Source organism: Symphalangus syndactylus, chromosome 6 (genome assembly GCF_028878055.3).
Source record: "Symphalangus syndactylus isolate Jambi chromosome 6, NHGRI_mSymSyn1-v2.1_pri, whole genome shotgun sequence".
Lineage (NCBI taxonomy): Eukaryota > Metazoa > Chordata > Mammalia > Primates > Hylobatidae > Symphalangus > Symphalangus syndactylus.
Window position 1 is genome coordinate 98,259,625 of NC_072428.2, and position 22,852 is coordinate 98,282,476.

General features: G+C 40.9%; 1 protein-coding gene across 2 annotated transcripts in view; it reads right to left on the bottom strand.

The window, feature by feature from the left end:
- LAMB4 (laminin subunit beta 4) overlaps positions 1 to 22,852 on the bottom strand; it is a 112,740-nt gene that overhangs the window by 73,519 nt on the left and 16,369 nt on the right. For both annotated transcript variants that reach the window (XM_055281411.1, XM_055281412.2), the window contains 8 exons: positions 22,124 to 22,281; positions 17,922 to 18,057; positions 15,269 to 15,342; positions 13,724 to 13,912; positions 12,607 to 12,670; positions 11,911 to 12,125; positions 10,270 to 10,390; positions 8,816 to 9,004 (listed from right to left, as the gene is read on the bottom strand). In XM_055281411.1, coding sequence (XP_055137386.1) covers positions 8,816 to 9,004; positions 10,270 to 10,390; positions 11,911 to 12,125; positions 12,607 to 12,670; positions 13,724 to 13,912; positions 15,269 to 15,342; positions 17,922 to 18,057; positions 22,124 to 22,281 — 1,146 coding nt within the window. The remainder of the gene's footprint in view (positions 1 to 8,815; positions 9,005 to 10,269; positions 10,391 to 11,910; positions 12,126 to 12,606; positions 12,671 to 13,723; positions 13,913 to 15,268; positions 15,343 to 17,921; positions 18,058 to 22,123; positions 22,282 to 22,852) is intronic.

The window sequence follows — 22,852 nt, forward strand, 5'->3', positions numbered from 1 at the left end:
AGCAGTCTGAGATCACGCTGCAAGGCGGCAGCAAGGCTGGGGGAGGGGCGCCCGCCATTGCCCAGGCTTGCTTAGGTAAACAAAGCAGCCAGGAAGCTCGAACTGGGTGGAGCCCACCACAGCTCAAGGAGGCCTGCCTGCCTCTGTAGGCTCCACCTCTGGGGGCAGGGCACAGACAACCAAAAACTCAGCGAGAACCTCCACAGCCTTAAATGTCCCTGTCTGACTGACAGCTTTGAAGAGAGTAGTGGTTCTCCCAGCACGCAGCTGGAGATCTGAGAACGGACAGACTGCCTCCTAAAGTGGGTCCCTCACCCCTGAGCAGCCTAACTGGGAGGCAACCCCCCAGTAGGGACAGACTGACACCTCATTCAACCGGGTACTCCTCTGAGACAAAACTTTCAGAGGAACTGTCAGACAGCTGAATTTGTGGTCTCACGAAAATCCGCTGTTCTGCAGCCACCGGTGCTGACACCCAGCCAAACAGGGTCTGGAGTGGACCTCTAGTAAACTCCAACAGACCTGCAGCTGAGGGTCTTGTCTGGTAGAAGGAAAATTAACAAACAGAAAGGACATCCACACCAAAAACCCATCTGTACATCACCATCATCGAAGACAAAAAGTAGACAAAACCACAAAGATGGGGAAAAAACAGACCAAAAAAACTGGAAACTCTAAAAAACAGAGCACCTCTCCTCCTCCAAAGGAACGCAGTTCCTCACCAGCAACGGAACAAAGCTGGATGGAGGATGACTTTGATGAGTTGAGAGAAGAAGGCTTCAGACGATCAAACTACTCTGAGCTACGAGAGGAAATTCAAAACAATAGCAAAGAAGTTAAAAACTTTGAAAAAAAATTAGAAGAATGGATAACTAGAATAACCAATGGAGAGAAGGGTTTAAGGAGATGATGGAGCTGAAAGCCAAGTTTCGAGAACTACGCGAAGAATGCAGAAGCCTCAGTAGCAGATGCGATCAACTGGAAGAAAGGGTATCGCTGATAGAAGATGAAATGAATGAAATGAAGAGAGAAGGGAAGTTTAGAGAAAAAAGAATAAAAAGAAATGAACAAAGCCTCCAAGAAATTTGGGACTATGTGAAAAGACCAAACCTACGTCTGATTGGTGTACCTGAAAATGATGGGGAGAATGGAACCAAGTTGGAAAACACTCCGCAAGATATTATCCAGGAGAACTTCCCCAATCTAGCAAGGCAGGCCAGCATTCAGATTCAGGAAATACAGAGAACGCCACAAAGATACTCCTCGAGAAGGGCAACTCCAAGACACATAATTGTCAGATTCACCAAAGTTGAAATGAAGGAAAAAATGTTAAGGGCAGCCAGAGAGAAAGGTCGGGTTACCCACAAAGGGAAGCCCATCAGACTAACAGCTGATCTCTCAGCAGAAACTCTACAAGCCAGAAGAGAGTGGGGGCCGATATTCACCATTCTTAAAGAAAAGAATTTTCAACCCAGAATTTCCTATCCCACCAAACTAAGCTTCATAAGTGAAGGAGAAATAAAATACTTTACAGACAAGCAAACGCTGAGTGATTTTGTCACCACCAGGCCTGCCCTAAAAGAGCTCCTGAAGGAAGCACTAAACATGGAAAGGAACAACCGGTACCAGCCCCTGCAAAAACATGCCAAATTGTAAAGACCATCGAGGCTAGGAAGAAACTATAGCAACTAACGAGCAAAATAACCAACTAACATCATAATGACAGGATCAGATTCACACATAACAATATTCACGTTAAATGTAAATGGGCTAAATGCTCCAATCAAAAGATACAGACTGGCAAACTGGATAAGGAGTCAGGACCCATCAGTGTGCTGTATTCAGGAAACCCATCTCACGTGCAGAGACACACATAGACTCAAAATAAAGGGATGGAGGAAGATCTATCAAGCAACTGGAAAACAAAAAAAGGCAGGGGTTGCAATCCTAGTCTCTGATAAAATAGACTTTAAACCAACAAAGATCAAAAGAGACAAAGAAGGCCATTATATAATGGTAAAGGGATCAATTCAACAAGAAGAGCTAACTATCCTAAATATATATGCACCCAACACAGGAGCACCCAGATTCATAAAGCAAGTCCTCAGTGACCTACAAAGGGACTTAAACTCCCACACAATAATAATGGGAGATTTTAACACCCCACTGTCAGCATTAGACAGATCAACGAGACAGAAAGTTAACAAGGATATCCAGGAATTGAACTCAGCTCTACATAAAGTGGACCTAATAGACATCTACAGAACTCTCCACCCCAAATCAACAGAATATACATTTTTTTCAGCACCACACCACACCTATTCCAAAATTGACCACATAGTTGGAAGTAAAGCTCTTCTCAGCAAATGTAAAAGAACAGAGATTATAACAAACTGTCTCTCAGACCACAGTGCAATCAAACTAGAACTCAGGATTAAGAAACTCAGTCAAAACCGCTCAACTACATGGAAACTGAACAACCTGCTCCTGAATGACTATTGGGTACATAATGAAATGAAGGCAGAAATAAAGATGTTCTTTGAAACCAACGAGAACAAAGACACAACATACCAGAATCTCTGGGACACGTTCAAAGCAGTGTGTAGAGGGAAATTTATAGCACTAAATGCCCACAAGAGAAAGCAGGAAAGATCCAAAATTGACACCCTAACATCACAATTAAAAGAACTAGAAAAGCAAGAGCAAACACATTCAAAAGCTAGCAGAAGGCTAGAAATAACTAAAATCAGAGCAGAACTGAAGGAAATAGAGACACAAAAAACCCTTCAAAAAATTAATGAATCCAGGAGCTGGTTTTTTGAAAAGATCAACAAAATTGATGGACCGCTAGCAAGACTAATAAAGAAGAAAAGAGAGAAGAATCAAATAGATGCAATAAAAAACGAAAAAGGGGATATCACCACTGATCCCACAGAAATACAATCTACCATCAGAGAATATTACAAACACCTCAATGCAACTAAACTAGAAAATCTAGAAGAAATGGATAAATTCCTCGACAAATACACCCTCCCAAGACTAAACCAGGAAGAAGTTGAATCTCTGAATAGACCAATAACAGGTTCTGAAATTGTGGCAATAATCAATAGCTTACCAACCAAAAAGAGTCCAGGACCTGATGGATTCACAGCTGAATTCTACCAGAGGTACAAGGAGGAACTGGTACCATTCCTTCTGAAACTATTCCAATCGATAGAAAAAGAGGGAATCCTCCCTAACACATTTTACGAAGCCAGCATCGTCCTGATACCAAAACCTGGCAGAGACATAACCAAAAAAGAGAATTTCAGACCAATATCCTTGATGAACATTGATGCAAAAATCCTCAATAAAATACTGGCAAACCGAATCCAGCAGCACATCAAAAAGCTTATCCACCATGATCAAGTGGGCTTCATCCCTGGGATGCAAGGCTGGTTCAACATATGCAAATCAATAAATGTAATCCAGCATATAAACAGAACCAAAGACAAAAACCACATGATTATCTCAATAGATGCAGAAAAAGCCTTTGACAAAATTCAACAACCCTTCATGCTAAAAACTCTCAATAAATTAGGTATTGATGGGACGTATCTCAAAATAATAAGAGCTATCTACAATAAACCCACAGCCAATATCATACTGAATGGGCAAAAACTGGAAGCATTCCCTCTGAAAACTGGCACAAGACAGGGATGCCCTCTCTCACCTCTCCTATTCAACATAGTGCTGGAAGTTCTGGCCAGAGCAATCAGGCAGGAGAAGGAAATAAAGGGTATTCAATTAGGAAAAGAGGAAGTCAAATTGTCCCTGTTTGCAGATGACATGATTGTGTATCTAGAAAACCCCATTGTCTCAGCCCAAAATCTCCTTAAGCTGATTAGCAACTTCAGCAAAGTCTCAGGATACAAAACTAATGTACAAAAATCACAAGCATTCTTGTACACCAATAACAGACAAACAGAGAGCCAAATCATGAGTGAACTCCCATTCACAATTGCTTCAAAGAGAATCAAATACCTAGGAATCCAACTTACAAGGGATGTGAAGGACCTCTTCAAGGAGAACTACAAACCACTGCTCAATGAAATAAAAGAGGATACAAACAAATGGAAGAACATTCCATGCTCATGGGTTGGAAGAATCAATATCGTGAAAATGGCCATACTGCCCAAGGTAATTTATAGATTCAATGCCATCCCCATCAAGCTACCAATGACTTTCTTCACAGAATTGGAAAAAACTACTTTAAAGTTCATATGGAACCAAAAAAGAGCCCGCATCGCCAAGTCAATCCTAAGCCAAAAGAACAAAGCTGGAGGCATCACGCTACCTGACTTTAAACTATACTACAAGGCTACAGTAACCAAAACAGCATGGTACTGGTACCACAACAGAGACATAGATCAATGGAACAGAACAGAGCCCTCAGAAATGATGCCGCATAGCTACAACTATCTGATCTTTGATAAACCTGACAAAAACAAGCAATGGGGAAAGGATTCCCTATTTAATAAATGGTGCTGGGAAAACTGGCTAGCCATATGTAGAAAGCTGCAACTGGATCCCTTCCTTACACCTTATACAAAAATTAATTCAAGATGGATTAAAGACTTATATGTTAGACCTAAAACCATTAAAATCCTACAAGAAAACCTAGGCAATACCATTCAGGACATAGGCGTGGGCAAGGACTTCATGTCTAAAACACCAAAAGCAATGGCAACAAAAGCCAAAATCGACAAATGGGATCTCATTAAACTAAAGAGCTTCTGCACAGCAAAAGAAACTATCATCAGAGTGAACAGGCAACCTACACAATGGGAGAAAATTTTTGCAACCTACTCATCTGACAAAGGGCTAATATCCAGAATCTACAATGAACTCAAACAAATTTACAAGAAAAAAGCAAACAACCCCATCAAAAAGTGGGCAGAGGACATGAACAGACACTTCTCAAAAGAAGACATTTATGCAGCCAAAAAACACATGAAAAAATGCTCATCATCACTGGCCATCAGAGAAATGCAAATCAAAACCACAGTGAGATACCATCTCACACCAGTTAGAATGGCCATCATTAAAAAATCAGGAAACAACAGGTGCTGGAGAGGATGTGGAGAAATAGGAACACTTTTACACTGTTGGTGGGACTGTAAACTAGTTCAACCATTGTGGAAGTCAGTGTGGCGGTTCCTCAGGGATCTAGAACTAGAAATACCATTTGACCCAGCCATCCCATTACTGGGTATATACCCAAAGGACTATAAATCATGCTGCTATAAAGACACATGCACACGTATGTTTATCGCGGCACTATTCACAATAGCAAAGAGTTGGAACCAACCCAAATGTCCAACAACGATAGACTGGATTAAGAAAATGTGGCACATATACACCATGGAATACTATGCAGCCATAAAAAATGATGAGTTCGTGTCCTTTGTAGGGACATGGATGAAACTGGAAAACATCATTCTCAGTAAACTATCGCAAGGACAAAAAACCAAACACCGCATGTTCTCACTCATAGGTGGGAATTGAACAATGAGAACTCATGGACACAGGAAGGGGAACATCACACTCTGGGGACTGTTGTGGGGTGGGCGGAGGGGGGAGGGACAGCATTAGGAGATACACCTAATGCTAAATGACGAGTTAATGGGTGCGGGAAATCAACATGGCACATGGATACATATGTAACAAACCTGCACATTGTGCACATGTACCCTAAAACCCTAAAGTATAATAAAAAAAATAAATAAATAAAAAAAAAAAAAAGAAAAAAAAAAAGAAGTGGCCAAAAGGAAAAAGCTAAAATTTCTTTGGGAGACACTCCAAAGAATCAGTATTGAGTTCCAGAGAATAATTTAATTATGCACAGAAGTATCCTTTGGGAAAGAGATGTGGGAAGGATGGATAGTAAATGTTCTTTGAAATAGCCTATGTCATGACCTTTAGAAGTCTAATTGAACGTCTTGGCGTCACATAATTCTAGCAAACTTTTATTATCAGTAGTTGAGTCTACCAAATCTTGGTTTTTCTGTATCAAATTTAATGGCAACTTAATTGTAGAAAACTTAAAATTAGTCAACTCTTATGCCTGGAATCTGCTTATGTAAATATTTAGGTTCGAACAAGGACAACTTAGAGAAAATTTATATGAGAATGCTAATCAATCTTCAAATACACATCATTTGTGTATATACACATAAACATTTGTTTAGGTAAACTGGGAGAAACTGGGGTATCTCATGATGTTAGTTTGTTACAAGCTCCTCATCTACCTTTTATGGAAAAATTCCTTGTTTACAAAAGATGACTTCTTCGTTTCACACCAGGAGTACTAGTTTTCTTTCCAAAGTACTATCGAGTTAATACTCAGTGGTTTTTAAGGAACAAGACTTTGATTGATGTGCTCAAAATATTTGGTTTATTATTTCCAAATCTCTTTCCAGATTCTTAGACTGTTTCAATAATTGTATTTCCCTGATTCTACCCAAGAGAGCAATTTAATCTTCTTTTATAAATACATAGCTTTTAAAACAATAAAAGTTATGTGTGTGCATGATTACAGATTGTGGTAAAAACTGTAGGATACTTAGCAAATTGCTCTAAAGAAATACATTTTCTGAGAATCTAGTTCTTTATATCAATTTTGAACAGGTCACGTAAGGTAAATTTCATATAGTCAGGTGCCTACTGAGTAATCCAAGCTAAAACATTTCATTGATGCATTTTCTATATTGTGATCACTTAAAGTTTGAAATCTAGGACATTGAATCTCTTCAGGTGGCCAGTGAATTACACTGTATAAGACTTCATTTTATATATTATGATTATATAAAAGTTGAAGTTAGATTTTATAGCAGCTTCCCTGCCCCCACTTTAGCATTATATGGATATACCCTAAGAAGTGGGATCCCTGAGTACTGGGAGAGGCAATCTTCCATGGGTGCTGGTATCCTGAACGTTCTTGCTAAGTGTGCCAGCTGTTCAAGTCCCCACTGGCTCTTTACCTAGCCATTTCTTAGAGTTGTGCTTGCAGTAAGCAACCCTGAGGGATGGAGAGGCATCTTCCCTGGATAAAAAATAGGCTTGCTTCCACTTGCTATAAAGCAATGAATCCTCCAAGTTCAGTGTTCCTCAGCTGTATCATAAACTCACTAGATATGCACTATTCACATGGTATCCTTTGTGTCACTCCCATGGGACATGGGGACATGAAAACTCAGGCCAATACAATGATCTTGTTGCTTGCTATGCCATGAGTTAAAAAGTCTTTTGTCTTTGGCCCAAGAGTTTTTTGTCTTCTGTTAGTATCCATGAAACAATAACAGGCTAACTTGTTCGTCTGCAAGTAGAGTAAGATTTCAGACCCAGTTACTGACACTGGGTATTTGAAATCAGGATGGAGTATTTCTGTAGGCAAAAATGTATAGCAGTGATGGGATGAGAGTGAGCAAGCAAGGTGGCTGGGGTGCAACATTTAAGGAGGTATCCACTCTCAGATTTGTGCAAGCAGCAAGTGTTAGCCCTGCACTTCCATCACCCTGATAGCGAGTTCTTCCTTACATTTTGGAACTTAAGTGCCTTCCTTGGCTCCCTCTAGTCCCAGTCCTGCAGGAAAATGCAAATTAAAACAATGATGAGATACCATTTGATTAGCGAAAATTAAAGTGTGATAAAACCAAGATAGCAAAAATTGAAGTTTGACAAAACCAAGTGTCGGCAAGGATGTAGAGCCCCAGGAACTCCCATTTACTATTGGTGTGAGTGGCCATTGGCATACTCACTTAGGGGACCATGCAGTGTTATTTAATCAATTTGAAGTCCATACTCCATGGCCGAGAAATTCCACTGCTAGGTATATCTCCTAGGGACAATGTTTGCATAGATGCACAAGGTCACATACACAAGAATGTTTACTGAAGCATCCAAAGAAAAATGAACAAATAAGTTTTGTCATACTTAAAGGAAAAACTTCTATAAGAAATTAAAATGGAAGAACTAAGACTACCTGATATAGAAAAGTCTCAAAAATATAATGTCGAGTGAAATACCCAAGTTGCTGAAAGACACATACAAAATGACATAATCTATCTAAACTTTGAAAATATGTCAACATATATTGTTCATAGATAAAAGCACATGTGAAAGTGTGAAAAAAAACATGATAATGCAAAATATATGAGTTTACCACTAGCAAGGAGGGTAGACAAATGGGACAGTTGTGTACCTGAGACATCAATGGAGTGCCTGTCATGTTTTATTAAAGAAAGTCCCAAGAGTGACAGGCTAAGACTGTTTTAGAGAAAGCTGATGGTGGGGTATAAGGGTGTATGTTATATTATTCTCTATTATTTTGTACATGCTTGAAATATTTCATTTAAGAAGTTGAGATTCAAGATAAAAGATTTTTAAAGGTTTTTTAAAAGCGCAAGGTAAGTAACATGTTAGCTTATGCATCTTAACAGCAAAATTGAAGTGTCTACAGCCAGTTGAATGTTTTAGCCAATTTCACCACTCTGGTTCCTCCCCCAGCAGGCTTCCATGATACTCAAGGTATCTGCCTCTCCTGGTGGAATCCTGCATAATTTCCCAACTACCAGGACAGACACAGATTATTTGGATCAACTTGTTTGCAGAAGGACCAGCTCTTAAAGCTGAGGTATTTTTGCAATCCTCCACTCTCCAAAATAGGGTAGTTTGGAGATGCCGTTAAGCAGAGGGGGCGCGGGCAGCCCCAGTAAGATCAAACTGAACTTTGCTCAGACAGTGGGTAGGATCCAGGCAGAGCCCGGGGACTCACGAATGCACGCGTAGGGATCTGAGATGGTCTTGAGCGGGTCCCTGTAGAAGAGGGGCCTGCAGTGGTCGCAGTGCTGCCCCTCAGTGTTGTGCTGGCAGTCTTCACACACGCCCCCGCTGAGGCCACCGCTTGCCAGGTACGTAGTCATGTCAAAGTGACAGCGGCTGGAGTGGCTGTTACAGCTGCACGCTGAAAGGAAAAGAGTGACTGAGAGGTAGACTAAGGCTTCGGGTGGCAGAGCCAGCGCCCCCGCACTGGTCAGGGCACCCGCTAGTCCTCCTTGTCCTCCTGCCACTTCGTGTTCTTTGTATAGATGCACCAAGCAAACAAAGGGCCAAAACGTGTGCCCTCAGGGGATCGTTCTAGCACTCTGATTCTGCTCCTACGCTTTCTATAAAATGTGCTCCCGATACGTTAAATATGTAGTTTTTAAAAATCAAGTGAACAAAAGTAAATCATTTCGGTGATCTAAAGCCACAGAGTGAAATATTTGTGGTGTTCATTAAAGGATGCTTTTACTGACTTATGCTTTGTGCAACTGAAATTTTTACATGAAATGTTCTGCATGTTCTGGGATTCCTAGAGAAGACGGCAGAGCTCAACCGGCCTGGCCCCTCTTTCCACAGGAGCAGAGAGCTGCAAGGGCTGCAGTCAATTTTATCTCATCTGAATCTAGGCCAGAGGCCTGGAGGGAAAGGCAGTCTGGAGGAATTTGTCTTTATGGTAATGTCTACACTGTTTGTCTTTTTGGTTCTTTTCCTGTAAACAGTCTAAGGTCAGGCTGCATTTTCCCGGGTCTTGTATACTGTGACTCTCATGGATGAGGCTTTTTTATTAGAGCTCTTCTAGAGACATTTCATTCTCTTAAATTCTGTTTTTCCTAGTCTGGGAAAAGAAATTGAATAACAAATTTGTTTGAAAGTTCATTAAAATTCAGAGGCAGCAAACATGTTAGCCAAAACAAAACCAGAATCTTATTAGCCTGAATATTTTATTTAAAACAATACAATAGCCTGTCAAAGTCATTCCTGGGCCTCATTTCTCCTATTATCCTACAGATGGGTTTAAGTTCACGTTCATGGAATATATGACTATTCAGGATGACAGTACAGATCTCTGAACCAAGCCTAGTGTTCACCAAATTCTTGGAGTTGCGTTGTCCCCACTGATGTTGCCATTACATGGCTGTGTCCCTCTACTGGAAGGGTGCCACACAACATGCTTACTGTTTCATTTTTAAAATTAAACTTAATTTTGGTGGGAGGGTTGGAGAAGTTGATGATTCTTCTATGTGGGATAATTGGGAACATTGGGATATCACACTATAGGAGCTGGGAGGACAGCCAGCCTCCCCACTTTGGTGCCTGCAGCCCCACAGAAGTGAACGAAGTGTTTCTCAAAATAAGGAAATGCAGGGCACACTCAGTCTATGCAGGGAACTGAGTATCACACACATCTGCAAGCGTTGTCCTGGAGGTCTGCAGCTGGCCTCCAAGGAGCGTCCTGGAAGAAGTCCTTGCATCTCTCACAGTTCGGACCATCTGTATTGTGCTGACACACACACTGACCGTGAACCTGCATTGTGCAATAAATAGAGCGTTGAAAGAGGGCTTGTCCTTGGGGACGTTGGGGTTCTTTAAATGGGAAATTAAATACCAGGTCCTGGTACCTCTCTGATCCTTAGTTTCCCATATGTTAATTACAATACCAACCTTGACTATCTTCTATTATTTTCTTAACTAGCTTTAAACTTCATAAAAATTTTAAAAGTTCAGTGAACTTCTAAAATACAATACTTTATTTTGGCTTTTCTGAGTTCTAGTTTCAGGGCAGCACATTGCAGCTCTCAATAAAATGAGGGACAGGATGGCTAGGGGGTTTGTGGGGAGTTGCGGGGGAGTAGTATATGGGATTGTTTAGGAGCATAAGAGAAAATAGGGAGTTAGAAAAGGGAACGAAGCTGAAGAAAGCCATGTGATTCTTCTGGATTTTCCCAAAATGCTCTAAATGGCTCACATGCAGAGAGAGAAGCTCTGTTTCCAGTGAAACAGAGGTAGCTGAATGGGAAGGCACACTAGCTCAATATGAAGCCTTGTATGATTATGCCTAATAAACAGTTGACATTTATTTAGTAGACACACTCCCTGGGGCTCTGCATAAAACTACAACTCTTCGGCCGGGTGCGGTGGCTCATGCCTGTAATCCCAGCACTTTGGGAGGCCGAGGCGGGCAGATCACAAGGTCAGGAGATTGAGACTATCCTGGCTAACACGGTGAAACCCTGTCTCTACTAAAAAATAAAAAAAATTAGCTGGACATGGTGGCGGGCGCCTGTAGTCCCAGCTACTCTGGAGGCTGAGGCAGGAGAATGGCGTGAACCTGGGAGGTGAAGATTGCAGTGAGCCGAGATTGGCCACTGCACTCCGGCCTGGGTGACAGAGCAAGACTCTGTCTCAAAAAAAAAAAAAAAAAAAAAAAAAAACAAAACTACAACTCTACTACAATGTCTTTTAAGTCTAGTCCCCCCAGATGAGAGAGATCTGTCATATTAAGACACAGCGATTCCCAGTGTAAGAATGCTACTAGGATTGAATATTTTACAATATCAGATATTGCTGAAACACCTTAGCATTGACTACAGGGTCTTGCACACAAAAGTCCTTCAGTAGATTTTTGTGAGAGAATGAATGTGAAATTATTAGGTTGGTGCAACAGTAATTTCGGTTTTTGCAATTAAAAGTGGTGGCAAAAACAGCACTTTTGCACCAACCCAATATGATCCCTCCCCACCAAATTTCCATGCTCTACAAAATACATGAAAAGAGGGCAAGATGAAGCATCTTGAAATCCTAAAGTATAAATTCTGCTCACTAGTTCAGTGATGTCCATATGCTGCAGAATCCACAAGCACCTGTGGCTGGAGGAACTGGAGGGCCCTAGGTGGCCTATCAGGATAGGTTGAATGGTACCCATCTCAGCATAAAACTGGCACTTAGATTTGTTGATCTCCATGTGGAGTGTCTCATCTATATATAGCACCGGGACAGCGACAGGCAGGTAGGACAGCCCACTCTTCTTTCGGATTAATAACTCACCATTCCAGGAGGGCTGAAAACATCTCCCCGCACCTTCTGCATAGGGCGACATTCGCTAGCATGGCCATTGCAAAAGCAGCTTCCCCTCACAATCATCTCGTACAGAGCATAGTAGTATTTATCAAGGGAATCATTTTGCCTCCTTCCAAGCAAAGTATCCCCAAGGGTGTGGAGCTTGGTAAAGTTTATCCTCAGGTTTGTCAATGTCACAAGGTCTAAAGAATGGAAAATAATGAATCAAAGTGAATTTGAGGTGCATCAGTTCAAGGGACTCTTCTTGACTGATGTACACTTAATATACTATAGAAAAGTGATTACAGGCCCGGTGTGGTGGTTTGCGCCTGTAATCCCAGCACTTTGGGTGGCCGAGGCAGGAGGATCCCTTGAGCTCAAGAGTTCAAGACCAGACTGGGCAACATGGCGACACCCCGTCTCTACACAAAATACAAAAATTAGCCGGGCATGGTGGCGCATGCCTATAATCCCAGTTACTCGGGAGGCCAAGGCACAAGAATTGCTTGAACCCAGGAGGCGGAGGTTGCAGAGAGCTGAGATCACACCACTGCACTCCAGCCTGGATGACAGAGCAAGACTCCATCTCAAGAAAAAAAAAAAAAAAAGAAAAGCGATTACAAGGAATATGCCAAACGTGAAATTTTTTTAAAGCTGATATGAAAAATATAAAGGAATTCATACCTTGGATGTAGGGGCTATAAAGGTTTTCAATTTCAAAACTGGGATCCAAAACTTTTAAAACAACCTGTAAAACAAACATAAATAAATTTATAGTATATTACCCGAAAACGTAATTGTCAAATACACTCTTTTTTTTTTTTAAACCTCCCAGGCCCAAGCAATCTTACCACTTCAGCCTCCCAAGTAGCTGAGACCACAGGCATGCACCACCATGCCCAGCTAATTTTTAAAGATTTTTGTAGAGGTGGGGTTCTCCCTATGTTGCCCAGGCTGGTTTCAAACTCCCAGGCTCAAGTGATCCTCCTGCCTCAGCCTCCTAAAGTGCTGGAATTACAGATGTGAGCCATCACACCCGACCATGAAATGCACTCTTACAGAAGAGACCCTGATCTTACAAGAAGGCCGAGCCATTGCTTCCCAGCTGGCATAGGATACAGATTATCATTTGGGTTACCATATGAATAGAAGTACCAAGAGCAGAAATAAATGAAAGGTATTAATCAGTCATTTCCGGCTCTTTATGTACAAGTGATTCATAGAGGCAGAAAAGGCAAAGAGAGCACTTATGCTGGGTTGGGATGGAGTGACGGACAATTTGGCAAGCCATGATCAATTTGGATTTGGTGGTGAATTCTGGAGCTGCCTTCTGCCACTAACTCTTTCTGCTCTACCTGATAAAATAGTACCTGTTCAATCCCACTCACTCCGACCTTCTGCCAGGCACCAGCTTTGCTCAGAGGGATGTTCCTGGCAGATTCCCCTGGGGTGGTGGTTTACAGAGCACGGGGATGAGACAGCTAATGCCAGGCTGCTGCTAGCTTACATGGCTCCTTTGCAAGCATTAGAAATGGGTGTTCCTTCTTCTGGGTGCCTGGCACCATGGTGCCCCGTTTAAGTTTTATCCCACGCCCACCTTCAGCTGAGCACTCTTGTGCAGGATTGCTTCTAAAAACATATTTAGTATTTATTTGGGACTCATTTCAATTTAGACACTTTCATTTTTAAAAATGCAACAGCCCAACTTACATTAAACACTATTGAAAATTTTTCATTTAAGTTAATTACACTTTTTAAAAGTTTAATTTATATAAAATAAATACAAGGAAGGAAATGCTACCTCTCCACCTGTTGAGGGTTCAATATCCGAGTATTTGGAGTCACAAACAATGTCTCCCACTCCCTGGGCCTGGCCAGATGTGATGTTAGGAAAGGAAGTGGCACAGTCTTTTGCAAAATATTTGAACACTTTCCAGGTGTGTCCATAGTCTGTGGAACGTTCAACTAACATTGCAGCAGGCCGAAAAGTCTAGGAAAAATGAGTAAAAGTTGGCACATTTCACAAAGGCAGGTTTTATTATCAACTTCAGATTGAATATTTACATTTTCTAATTCCATTTTTAAAATCTTTAGGTGTATCTTTTTGTTGTTTTGTTTTTGAGACAGGATCTTACTCTGTCGCCCAGGCTGGAGTGCAGTGGCATGATCTCGGCTCACTGTAGCCTCAACTTCCCAGGCCCAAGTGATCCTCCCACCTCAGCGTCCTGAGTAGCTGGGACTACAGGTGCATGCCACCATGCCCAGATAATATTTTTGTAGAGCCAGAGTTTTGCCATGTTGCGCAGGCTGTTCTCAAACTCCTGGGCTCAAACGCCCACCTCAGCCTCCCAAAATGCTGGGATTATAGGTGCGAGTCACTGTTCCTGGCCAGGTCTATCTTTTAAAATCTACTACACAATACACACACCCCAGTCTCTTTTCAGTATTTATGAGTGTTACAGTATTACACACTTTGTCCTCATAATCTAATTACATTGTAAAGATGTTTATGGCTTTGTGAATTATTAATTGAAGAAAGATGGCATATAAATTGAAAAGCTAATGTAGTTAATATTTTACAGCAATTTGTTGTGATTCTCTTTGCCAAGCATTCTTTTCCTCTGGCAAACTCTTATACATCCTTCAAACCCTATCCATGAAGTTTATCCTGGTTCCCCACTGCAGATTTAGCCTTTAAAATTCCCCAGCATTTTAAATCAATCATCCCACTAATTCTGTACTTATTACTTTGCATTATAATTTTCTATTATATTTATATGTTTGCATCCATGACTAGATTGTGAGTTCTTTGGAGACAAAGACTGGTGTTTTTTTTTTTCATTTTTTAAATTTCATATTCATTTTTTCTTACCAAAACGAGCATAAAGTCTGACATCAAAATTAGAATTTTCCTGAATGATTAAAGAAGCACTATAGCACAATGATTTTCTCTGGCATCTGACTAACCTTAGTAAAGACTCTTTTAATTTTTCTTTCCCCTTGATTACAATCTTTCCATATTTACCTAAATAATTTCCAGTTCTTGCCCTTTACTCCCAAAAATTATCTTTATAGTTCTTGTGGTTCGTATCACCTCAGTACTAGGAGTTTTCCTTTTCTCTGTGTCTTCTAATTTTTTAAAAAATCATATAGTCATGGTCATTGATTTTTAAAAAGTGGTTTTTTTTTTTTCTTCATGTAAGAGTCAAAGCTCAGGTGGCAAAGGCCAAGTCTGAACTTATTCTGTTTTTGTTCACTGCAAGGAAGCAAGGCAGTGAAATTCCAGATAAACACTGAGCATTTGGGGAATAGATAAAAGAGGGGCAGCAGGCCTATTTGTCTGTACCTTAAAGGTCAAGATAAGGTGGCTGAACCGAAATAATGCCTCTAAGTCCAGTCTGATGCTGACATGATCAAGACCTAAGGAAGAATCCAGAGAGAAGAAAATCAGTGATTTTGAGAGACTCCTGCTTATCATGTTAATTCCCCACTGTGGCTTATCTGTAATAAAAACTTTTTGATGCCACAAGGCTTATGATCACTCTTCACAGTCTGTTGGAGTGGTATCCTGTGCCACTCCAAGCCCAGGAGGTGTGCAGAGCAGGATAGGTTTCACCCTTACTGTGCCCACATCTGTGTTTTAGTGGCAACACACATGGCCACTATGTGGCAGCATTACATACGACCAAGGGAGTTTCAGGACATTTGCCTTTGGTGGAAAGAGAGAGAGAGTTCATTTCCTTGTACTGAAATCTTGACTACGCATAAACATCAGCTAGCTAGCCAGAGGATGGTAAAAACCAATGTGCCCGTTTCTTTCAAGAGCTGCTAACAGTCATTTGAACTAGAATTCCATTGTCACCTGGCATATAACACAGCTTGGAATATTCCCCTTGGAGTGGGGACCTGTGGGCTCCTCTGTGGCTGAGGTGGTGGCAGAGGTACCCTGGCCAGGGTTTTGCACTGAGCTAGTTATGATCCATCTCTAGCACAGATGTGGGGTATCAGCCCTAACCTGGACACAAAAGAAGCCCAGATCTCTCTAGAACAGCACTGTCCAACAGAAATAGAATATGAGACATGTATGTAATTTCAAATTTTCTAGCGGCCACATTAAAAAAGGTAAACAGGTAAATTTGTTTGTAATAATATACTTAAACGAACATATTTAAAAGTTATTTTGACATACAATCAATATTTTAAAAATTCGTGATTTTTTTAAAGACAGAGTCTCGCTCTGTCCCCCAGGCTGGAGTGCAGTGGTAGGATCTTGGCTCACTGCAACCTCTGCCTCCCGGGTCAGGGGATTCTACTGCCTCAGCCTCCTGAGTAGCTGGGACTACAGGCTTGCTGCTCCACCATGCCTGGCTAATTTTTGTATTTTTAGTAGAGACAGGGTTTTGCCATGTTGGCCAGGCTGGTCTTGAGTTCAAGTGATCTGCCTATCTTGGCCTCCCAAAGCGATGGGATTACAGGTGTGAGCCACTGTACCCTGCCAGAAAATTAGTGATTCTTTATTATACATTTTCTCCCAAAACTATGTCTTAGAAGTCTGGGATGTTTTTACACTTCCAGCCCGTCTCAATTTGGATTAGACACATTTCAAGTGCTCACACAGGACAGTATGGCTCCAGACGACAGTGACTGGACTACAGTGAATCGGGGTTCAGCCTAGAGTTCTAGGGTGAAAAGCTTAGGTACGTGTTTGCTGCTGAGTGGGCAGCCACATTGCAGGTTGAGTGTCAAGGATCGTAACCCTTTCTAGGAAAGAGATCTGTCCCTTTCTCTAAGGTGCTTGGTTGAGAATCCTTGCTCTATGTCATTGGCTTGGACGGAGTGACATTCCCTTTGTGAGGAGATGTGGAACAAATGTTAGATGTGGGGATCAAAACAGCCATTAAGCAAAAATGGCACCATTCATCAGGAGGACAGGTGGCTGTGGAAAAAACACCTCACATTCATTAAGGAGAGTCAAGCTGGAGATCAATAACTAGGATCCAAAATGAAATGGCATTTAGTAGACACAGTCAATCATTGGTCAAGCGAATGACATAAATAAAACAACCTCATATTATGCTTGCCCTAAACTATCTTATATATTATGATTATTCCCACACTCCCATCTAATGGTCTAAAATCTCCTAAAGGAAATACATTCAGGAGTTTGCAGAGAATAGAGGAATTATTGTCCGAAGTGCAACACATAGCAATGTAGTGAATGAAATCATCTTGTGGGGGTTGAGGAAAACTGAAGGGTTCCAGATTAGTGTTAAAGAAGGGTTATCAAGAATAGACAAGCCTGCATTAGGAAAGTCCGACCTGGATGGACATACATTTGGGCACACAAGGCCCATGGCTGGGGGGGGCACAAGAGGATCCCTGATCAGGTCCACATTTATAGTGAGCATCTAGGAATCTGGATGGTCAGTGCCAATGTAGGCTCAATATCACAATTGTTCACAAAGAGAGAAAGGCATACATCCAGGAAGGAAAGAACTTCAGTCCATAGCCAGCTATCCTTTCAATTCAGAGATTTTACTTTGGCTTACAGTAAGAAGCAAAGTGTTCTTTTTCTCTTTCCCTTCATGTGTTGAAGGAAAAAGCACTTGGCGCTAACTCTCAGACTTCGCCTGGCATTATTCATTCGGTTTACATCAGTGTTTTGTATTAGGCTTAATTTACCAACACTTCATAAACCTTCTTCTTCTTCTTCTTTTTTTACAAAGAACAAAAGGATGCAGAGATATTTTCTTCCACATGGAAAGAGTGAAACATTCTGAGTTATGTGCTTAAAATACACTTTGATTTTCCTGTAAAGGAAAGTATTCTTGTTAAAATGAAAATAAGTTGTATTCTTATATAGGTCTCTACATTCTTGGAGGATACAGTTCCATTCCAATATAACACTTCGCTGTGACATTATTAAAACCATACAAGGAAGGGGATGTCATATTAAAATACTGAAGAAATAAACAACTGGAAAGGAACTTAAATCATACCATTTTCAGATTGCCACCATTTCTTTTCTCTGTCTGGTTCAAAACTTACAATGACATTCTCAATGGTGTGGCTGTTGGGTTGGGCATACGGATCATATGGAAATCTAGAGTCACAGATGAAGCATTTTTGTTCCCCCTGGAAAACATCATTATTAAAATTAAAAATAAAAATTGGAATTACATATTGTTGGGCTAAATTAAAGGCAAGCTGTACTTAACTATATTTGTCTTCCAAACAGGCTAAAAATAAAAAGCAGAGGAAATAACAAGACATCAAAATGCCTATCAATAGGTGCCTAAGTACAACAATAAACTATGAACTAAAATTTTATAAATTTATACATTTGGAATAAAAATGCAAATTTATGCAAAACTAATTTTCTGTCATATAAGAGGCAGAGGATCTGGAAGTTATTTTAAACTGTACACAACTAATATAAAGAAATAAAAAATTAGAAATAGACCTCTTAGAAGGTCTTTGTGAAGTGGAACTAGTTTTGCTTAGGATTTTTTTTTTTGAGACAGAGTCTCACTCTGTCACTGAGGCTGGAGCGCAGTGTTGCAGTCTCCTGGCTTCAAGAGAGTCTTGTGCGTCAGTCTCCTGAGGAGCTGGGATTACAGGCATGCACCACCACACCCAGCTATTTTTTTGTATTTTTATTAGAGACAGGTTTTCACCATGTTGGCCAGGCTGGGTCTTGAACTCTTGGCCTCAAGTGATCTGCCTGCTTTGGCCTCCCAAAGTGTTGGGATTACAGGTGTGAGCCACCGTCCCCGGCCTGCTTAGGATGGATTTTTGAAGGTTACGACAGCAAAGCCTGGCCTTCGAGTTTGCTTAATTTAATGGATCTACTTGCAGCTATACTTGAAACTCCTAAGGGGCTCTAAAAGGATTTCCAAAGCACTGTCAGTGGCCTGCAGTCATTCCTGGCTAATACTCAGAGGACTCTGAAGGAGCTCTTTTGCAAAGCTTCTGGGAAGCGGGGGCTGATCATTATAACCTTCTGTGCTGGAAATTGCCTACAACAGCATAGGTGCTCAGCTGGTGGCACTCAGTGCATGTTGTTTGTATATCCTAACCATGGCTCACAAGGCCCAACATGATCTGGCCAGGGCCACCTCTTTGCCTTTATGTCTGCTTGGCTTTTCACTCTCTTGACTCTGGCTACACATGCTTCTTGCTATTTTTTAAGCACTTAGAGTCAGAATAGTTCAAGTTGTTCTTCCAGCTAGTCTTATCTCTTGCTCCTTCCCTTCTTTCAGGTTTCTGTTTGAACGCCTTCATTTCAAAGAGCCTTTCCCTGACTACCCTATTAAAATGCCACCATCTATTCACCCCCATGGCCCTCTGCCACTCTGTATTTTTTGTCCTGCTTTATATATTTCCTAAGCCCTTATCACTACTTGAGGCTATATGATACAGTTGTTGGTTTATTGTCTGTCTCTATAATAAGAATAAAAACTGAATGAGGCAAGGACTTGGTTTTGTTTATTGCTGTATCCCCATTACCTAGAATAGTGTGTGGTACATAGCAGATGTTCAGTAAAATTTATTAAATGCAGGATGATTTTAATGATTATTTCAGCTACAGTCTGTCAAAACAAATCAACCCTTCAAGAGATCCATATAATCAGTGTATCTTAGCATCATTGGTCACTATAGGCCTTATTGTTGAAGAAAGCCAAAATGCCTTTTGAAAATTAAGGCAAAATGGATCTAAACAAATTTTACATAGGAGTAGGCTCATCCCAGTGACCAGTAGAAGCTTTGTGATTCTATCAAAAGTGATGGTCTTCAAATAATTTCCAATAATACTATGGAAATTACTTGAGAAAATGTTTAACTTCAGGGCTTGTGGACCATTTTTTGGTTAACATTTTAGAAGTATAATCTTTGATGACGCTGGCTTCAGAGGATGCTTAGTTGTGGCCACTAAATGTGAGTTCCATCTTGGATAATTTAATAGGTCAATGTTGACTGGAAGCTTCTGAACAAAATGTTTTGCTTGGTAGCTCTTTCTTAGATAACAGATGCGAAAAAATCATCCTCCATGCTGCGTGAATGTTTGTCTAGACCAGTGGACGTAGCCCCTTCTGTAATATACTTTGTCAGCCTGAAATATTTTGAGGTCTTTTCCAGCTCTAAGCTTTCTAAGATTTCTGTCATTCTCTAGACAAAAGCAGCCTCCACAGTTGGAGTTACTTCTATTTTTGGTGGTATAACTTTGAGATATAAGAACACCTATTTTTAATTATCATCAGAGTATGTTGGCTCAGGCAACAGTAAGCAAATGCCAGTGGGAGAACAAGATGGGTGGTGCTCATATTGGAAAGTGGCGGTGGCTCATGCCTGTAATTCCAGCATTTGGGAGGCTTAGGCAGGCGGATCACTTTAGCCCAAGAGTTGGAGACCAGCTTGGGCAACATAGTAGGACTGGTCTCTATAAAAATACCAAAAATTAACAGGGTATGGTGGTGCTTGCCTACTCCACCAGTAGGTGGAGTAGCCTCCGCTACTTGGGAGGCTGAGGTGGGAAGATCACCTGAGCCTGGGAGGTTGGGGCTGCAGTGAGCTGTGATCATGCTACTGCATGCCAGCCTGGGTGACAGAGTGAGACCCTATCTAAAAAATAAATAGAGTTGAGAACCACTTCTTTGTCCAGAGCACCTGGACTTAGTAGTCACCTGGCCTAGAGTTGAGCAGAACTTCCACCATGTAATTTCCTTGCACATGTAGAGAATTTGCTTTCTTACACAAGTACTTCCCAAACTTAGAACAGTGATATGCACCCAACTATTGTCTCCACTTATTTATAATAGTCACCTTTTACTAGAAACCAATTTGAATACAAAGCATTTCCCAGAGACTTAAACAGTTGCTTTAAGTGAACAATACATGGAAAAGCCTGGAGCACTAACATTAGGCTTATGTCCAACTTCCTTCCTGCACATCCTCTCATTTAAGGGGTGGACGTGATTACCTCAGGGTTTTCGGTAGGGATGATACTCAGATGACCTTGGATGCTTGTTCTGTTGCCAGTACATGGAGAGGAAAAGAAACCTGAAAAGCCACTTATCCTTTTATAAAACTGGTCTTTAAGGGGAAAAGGCATAAAAATATGTTCACATTGGGAATTTATGATTTTTAGACAGTATAACTTCCAAGTGGTATTATGTTGGTGTACAATCAATTCAAAGTTCTATACCTCTTCCATCTCAAGGCAGAGCAATGAGGACTCATGTTCAGCATAATGGCAGCAGGCCCTGATGAATCTTTAAACTTCATTAAATGAGTCAATTAGGTTTCCTCTATGGGAGTGGCTAAGGTAGCCAAGTAGAGTAGTAAATTTTATAGCAATTCCCTACAAAGACTAACCAAAAAGACTTTTATGTCTCATTCTGAAGGTAACAGGAAATGGAAATTAAGCAAATCTTCCTTATTTTTGATTAGTTAAGGTTTCCTGGACTTTGAATTCTGTGAGAGTTGGCTCTCTGTATCTGCAAGTTCCATATTTGTGGAGTCAACCAACCAAGGATTGAAAATATTTGGGAAAAAATAACAACAATAAAACAATAACAGGGTAGGCCCGGTGGCTTAGCCTGTAATCCCAGCAACTCAGGAGGCTGAGGTGGGAAGACTGCTTGAGGCCAGGAGTTTGAGACCAGCCTGGGCAACACAGTGAGACCCTGTCTCTAAAAAGACAAAATTAAAATTAGCCAGATGTGGTGGTACATGCCTGTATTTTTAGCTGCTTCAGAGGCTGAGGTGCACTCCAGCCTGGGCAACAGAGTGAGACCCCTGTCCCTAATGAAATAAAAATAAGATAAATAACAATATAACAATAAAAAGAACAAAAATTTTAAGATGTAGTATAATAATTATTTACATAACATTTACATTATTTTAGGTATTACAAGTAATCTAGAGATTATTTAAAGTACATGGGAGGATACAGGTAGGTTACTTGTAAATACTATGCCATTTTAGATCAGGGACTTGAGCATCCATGGATTTCGGTGTTGGGGGAAAGGGTCCTGGCACCAATGCCCCGTGGATACTGAGAGACAACTGCACCAGTGTCTCCATTGTTTAGGAAGGAATGTTGTCTCCTTTAATGTCTGAGTAGCGCCAGGTGTACCTTGAAAAAATCTACATCATTGATTAAATAATGTCCCAGCAAATAAACAAAGAGCCAACCCACCTCCAGGTAACTGAGGATGCAGTATTTCTGGGCTCTGCTCAGCCCACAGGTAGAAGAAGCCGTAAGCTGTGTGTTCCTGCCCACCAGGAGATCGCCAGTGGTGGGATGACAGGCACCCCTGTTGCAGTCATCTTGAGCTTTTGAGTAACTGAGCCACCCTTGAACACAACAGAAATAGCTTATATGGAAGGCAGTCTGAGGATAGCACAGGGCCTGCAGAAATGACTGGTTAAGGGGGAAAGTTATGTATTTATTTAACATTGCCAAAGATGTATCAGACTTTTAAGTTTATTAATAGATGACAAATGGTCCCTACTTTGCTTGCTGGGTGGCATGAGGTGTAATAACTCTTTGAGTGTTTTGAAATCTGTATTTCAAAATACAGATTTGGATTAAAGATAAATACTTCTAAAATGTGTTGAACTGAACTCCATATCAGCAGGATTCTCCATCAAAAAGAGATGCCGAGAACAATACACTTGAAAGACTGCATTCTGTATCTCTCTCGTATTTACCATGGACACCCGCATATGAAAGTCCAAGAGATGCTTCCATGAAAATAAAATGAACAAAACTCTTTAAAGTTGTTTAATCTAGCATTTCCCAGATTTATTTCACCATGGAAGGCATTTTTTATTCAAATCAGGTTAACATTTTGTGCAATACTAGGAAAACACTTGGGAAATCCTAAACTCAATTTTGTTTAAGTGTCTTCCAGTCTTAAAAACC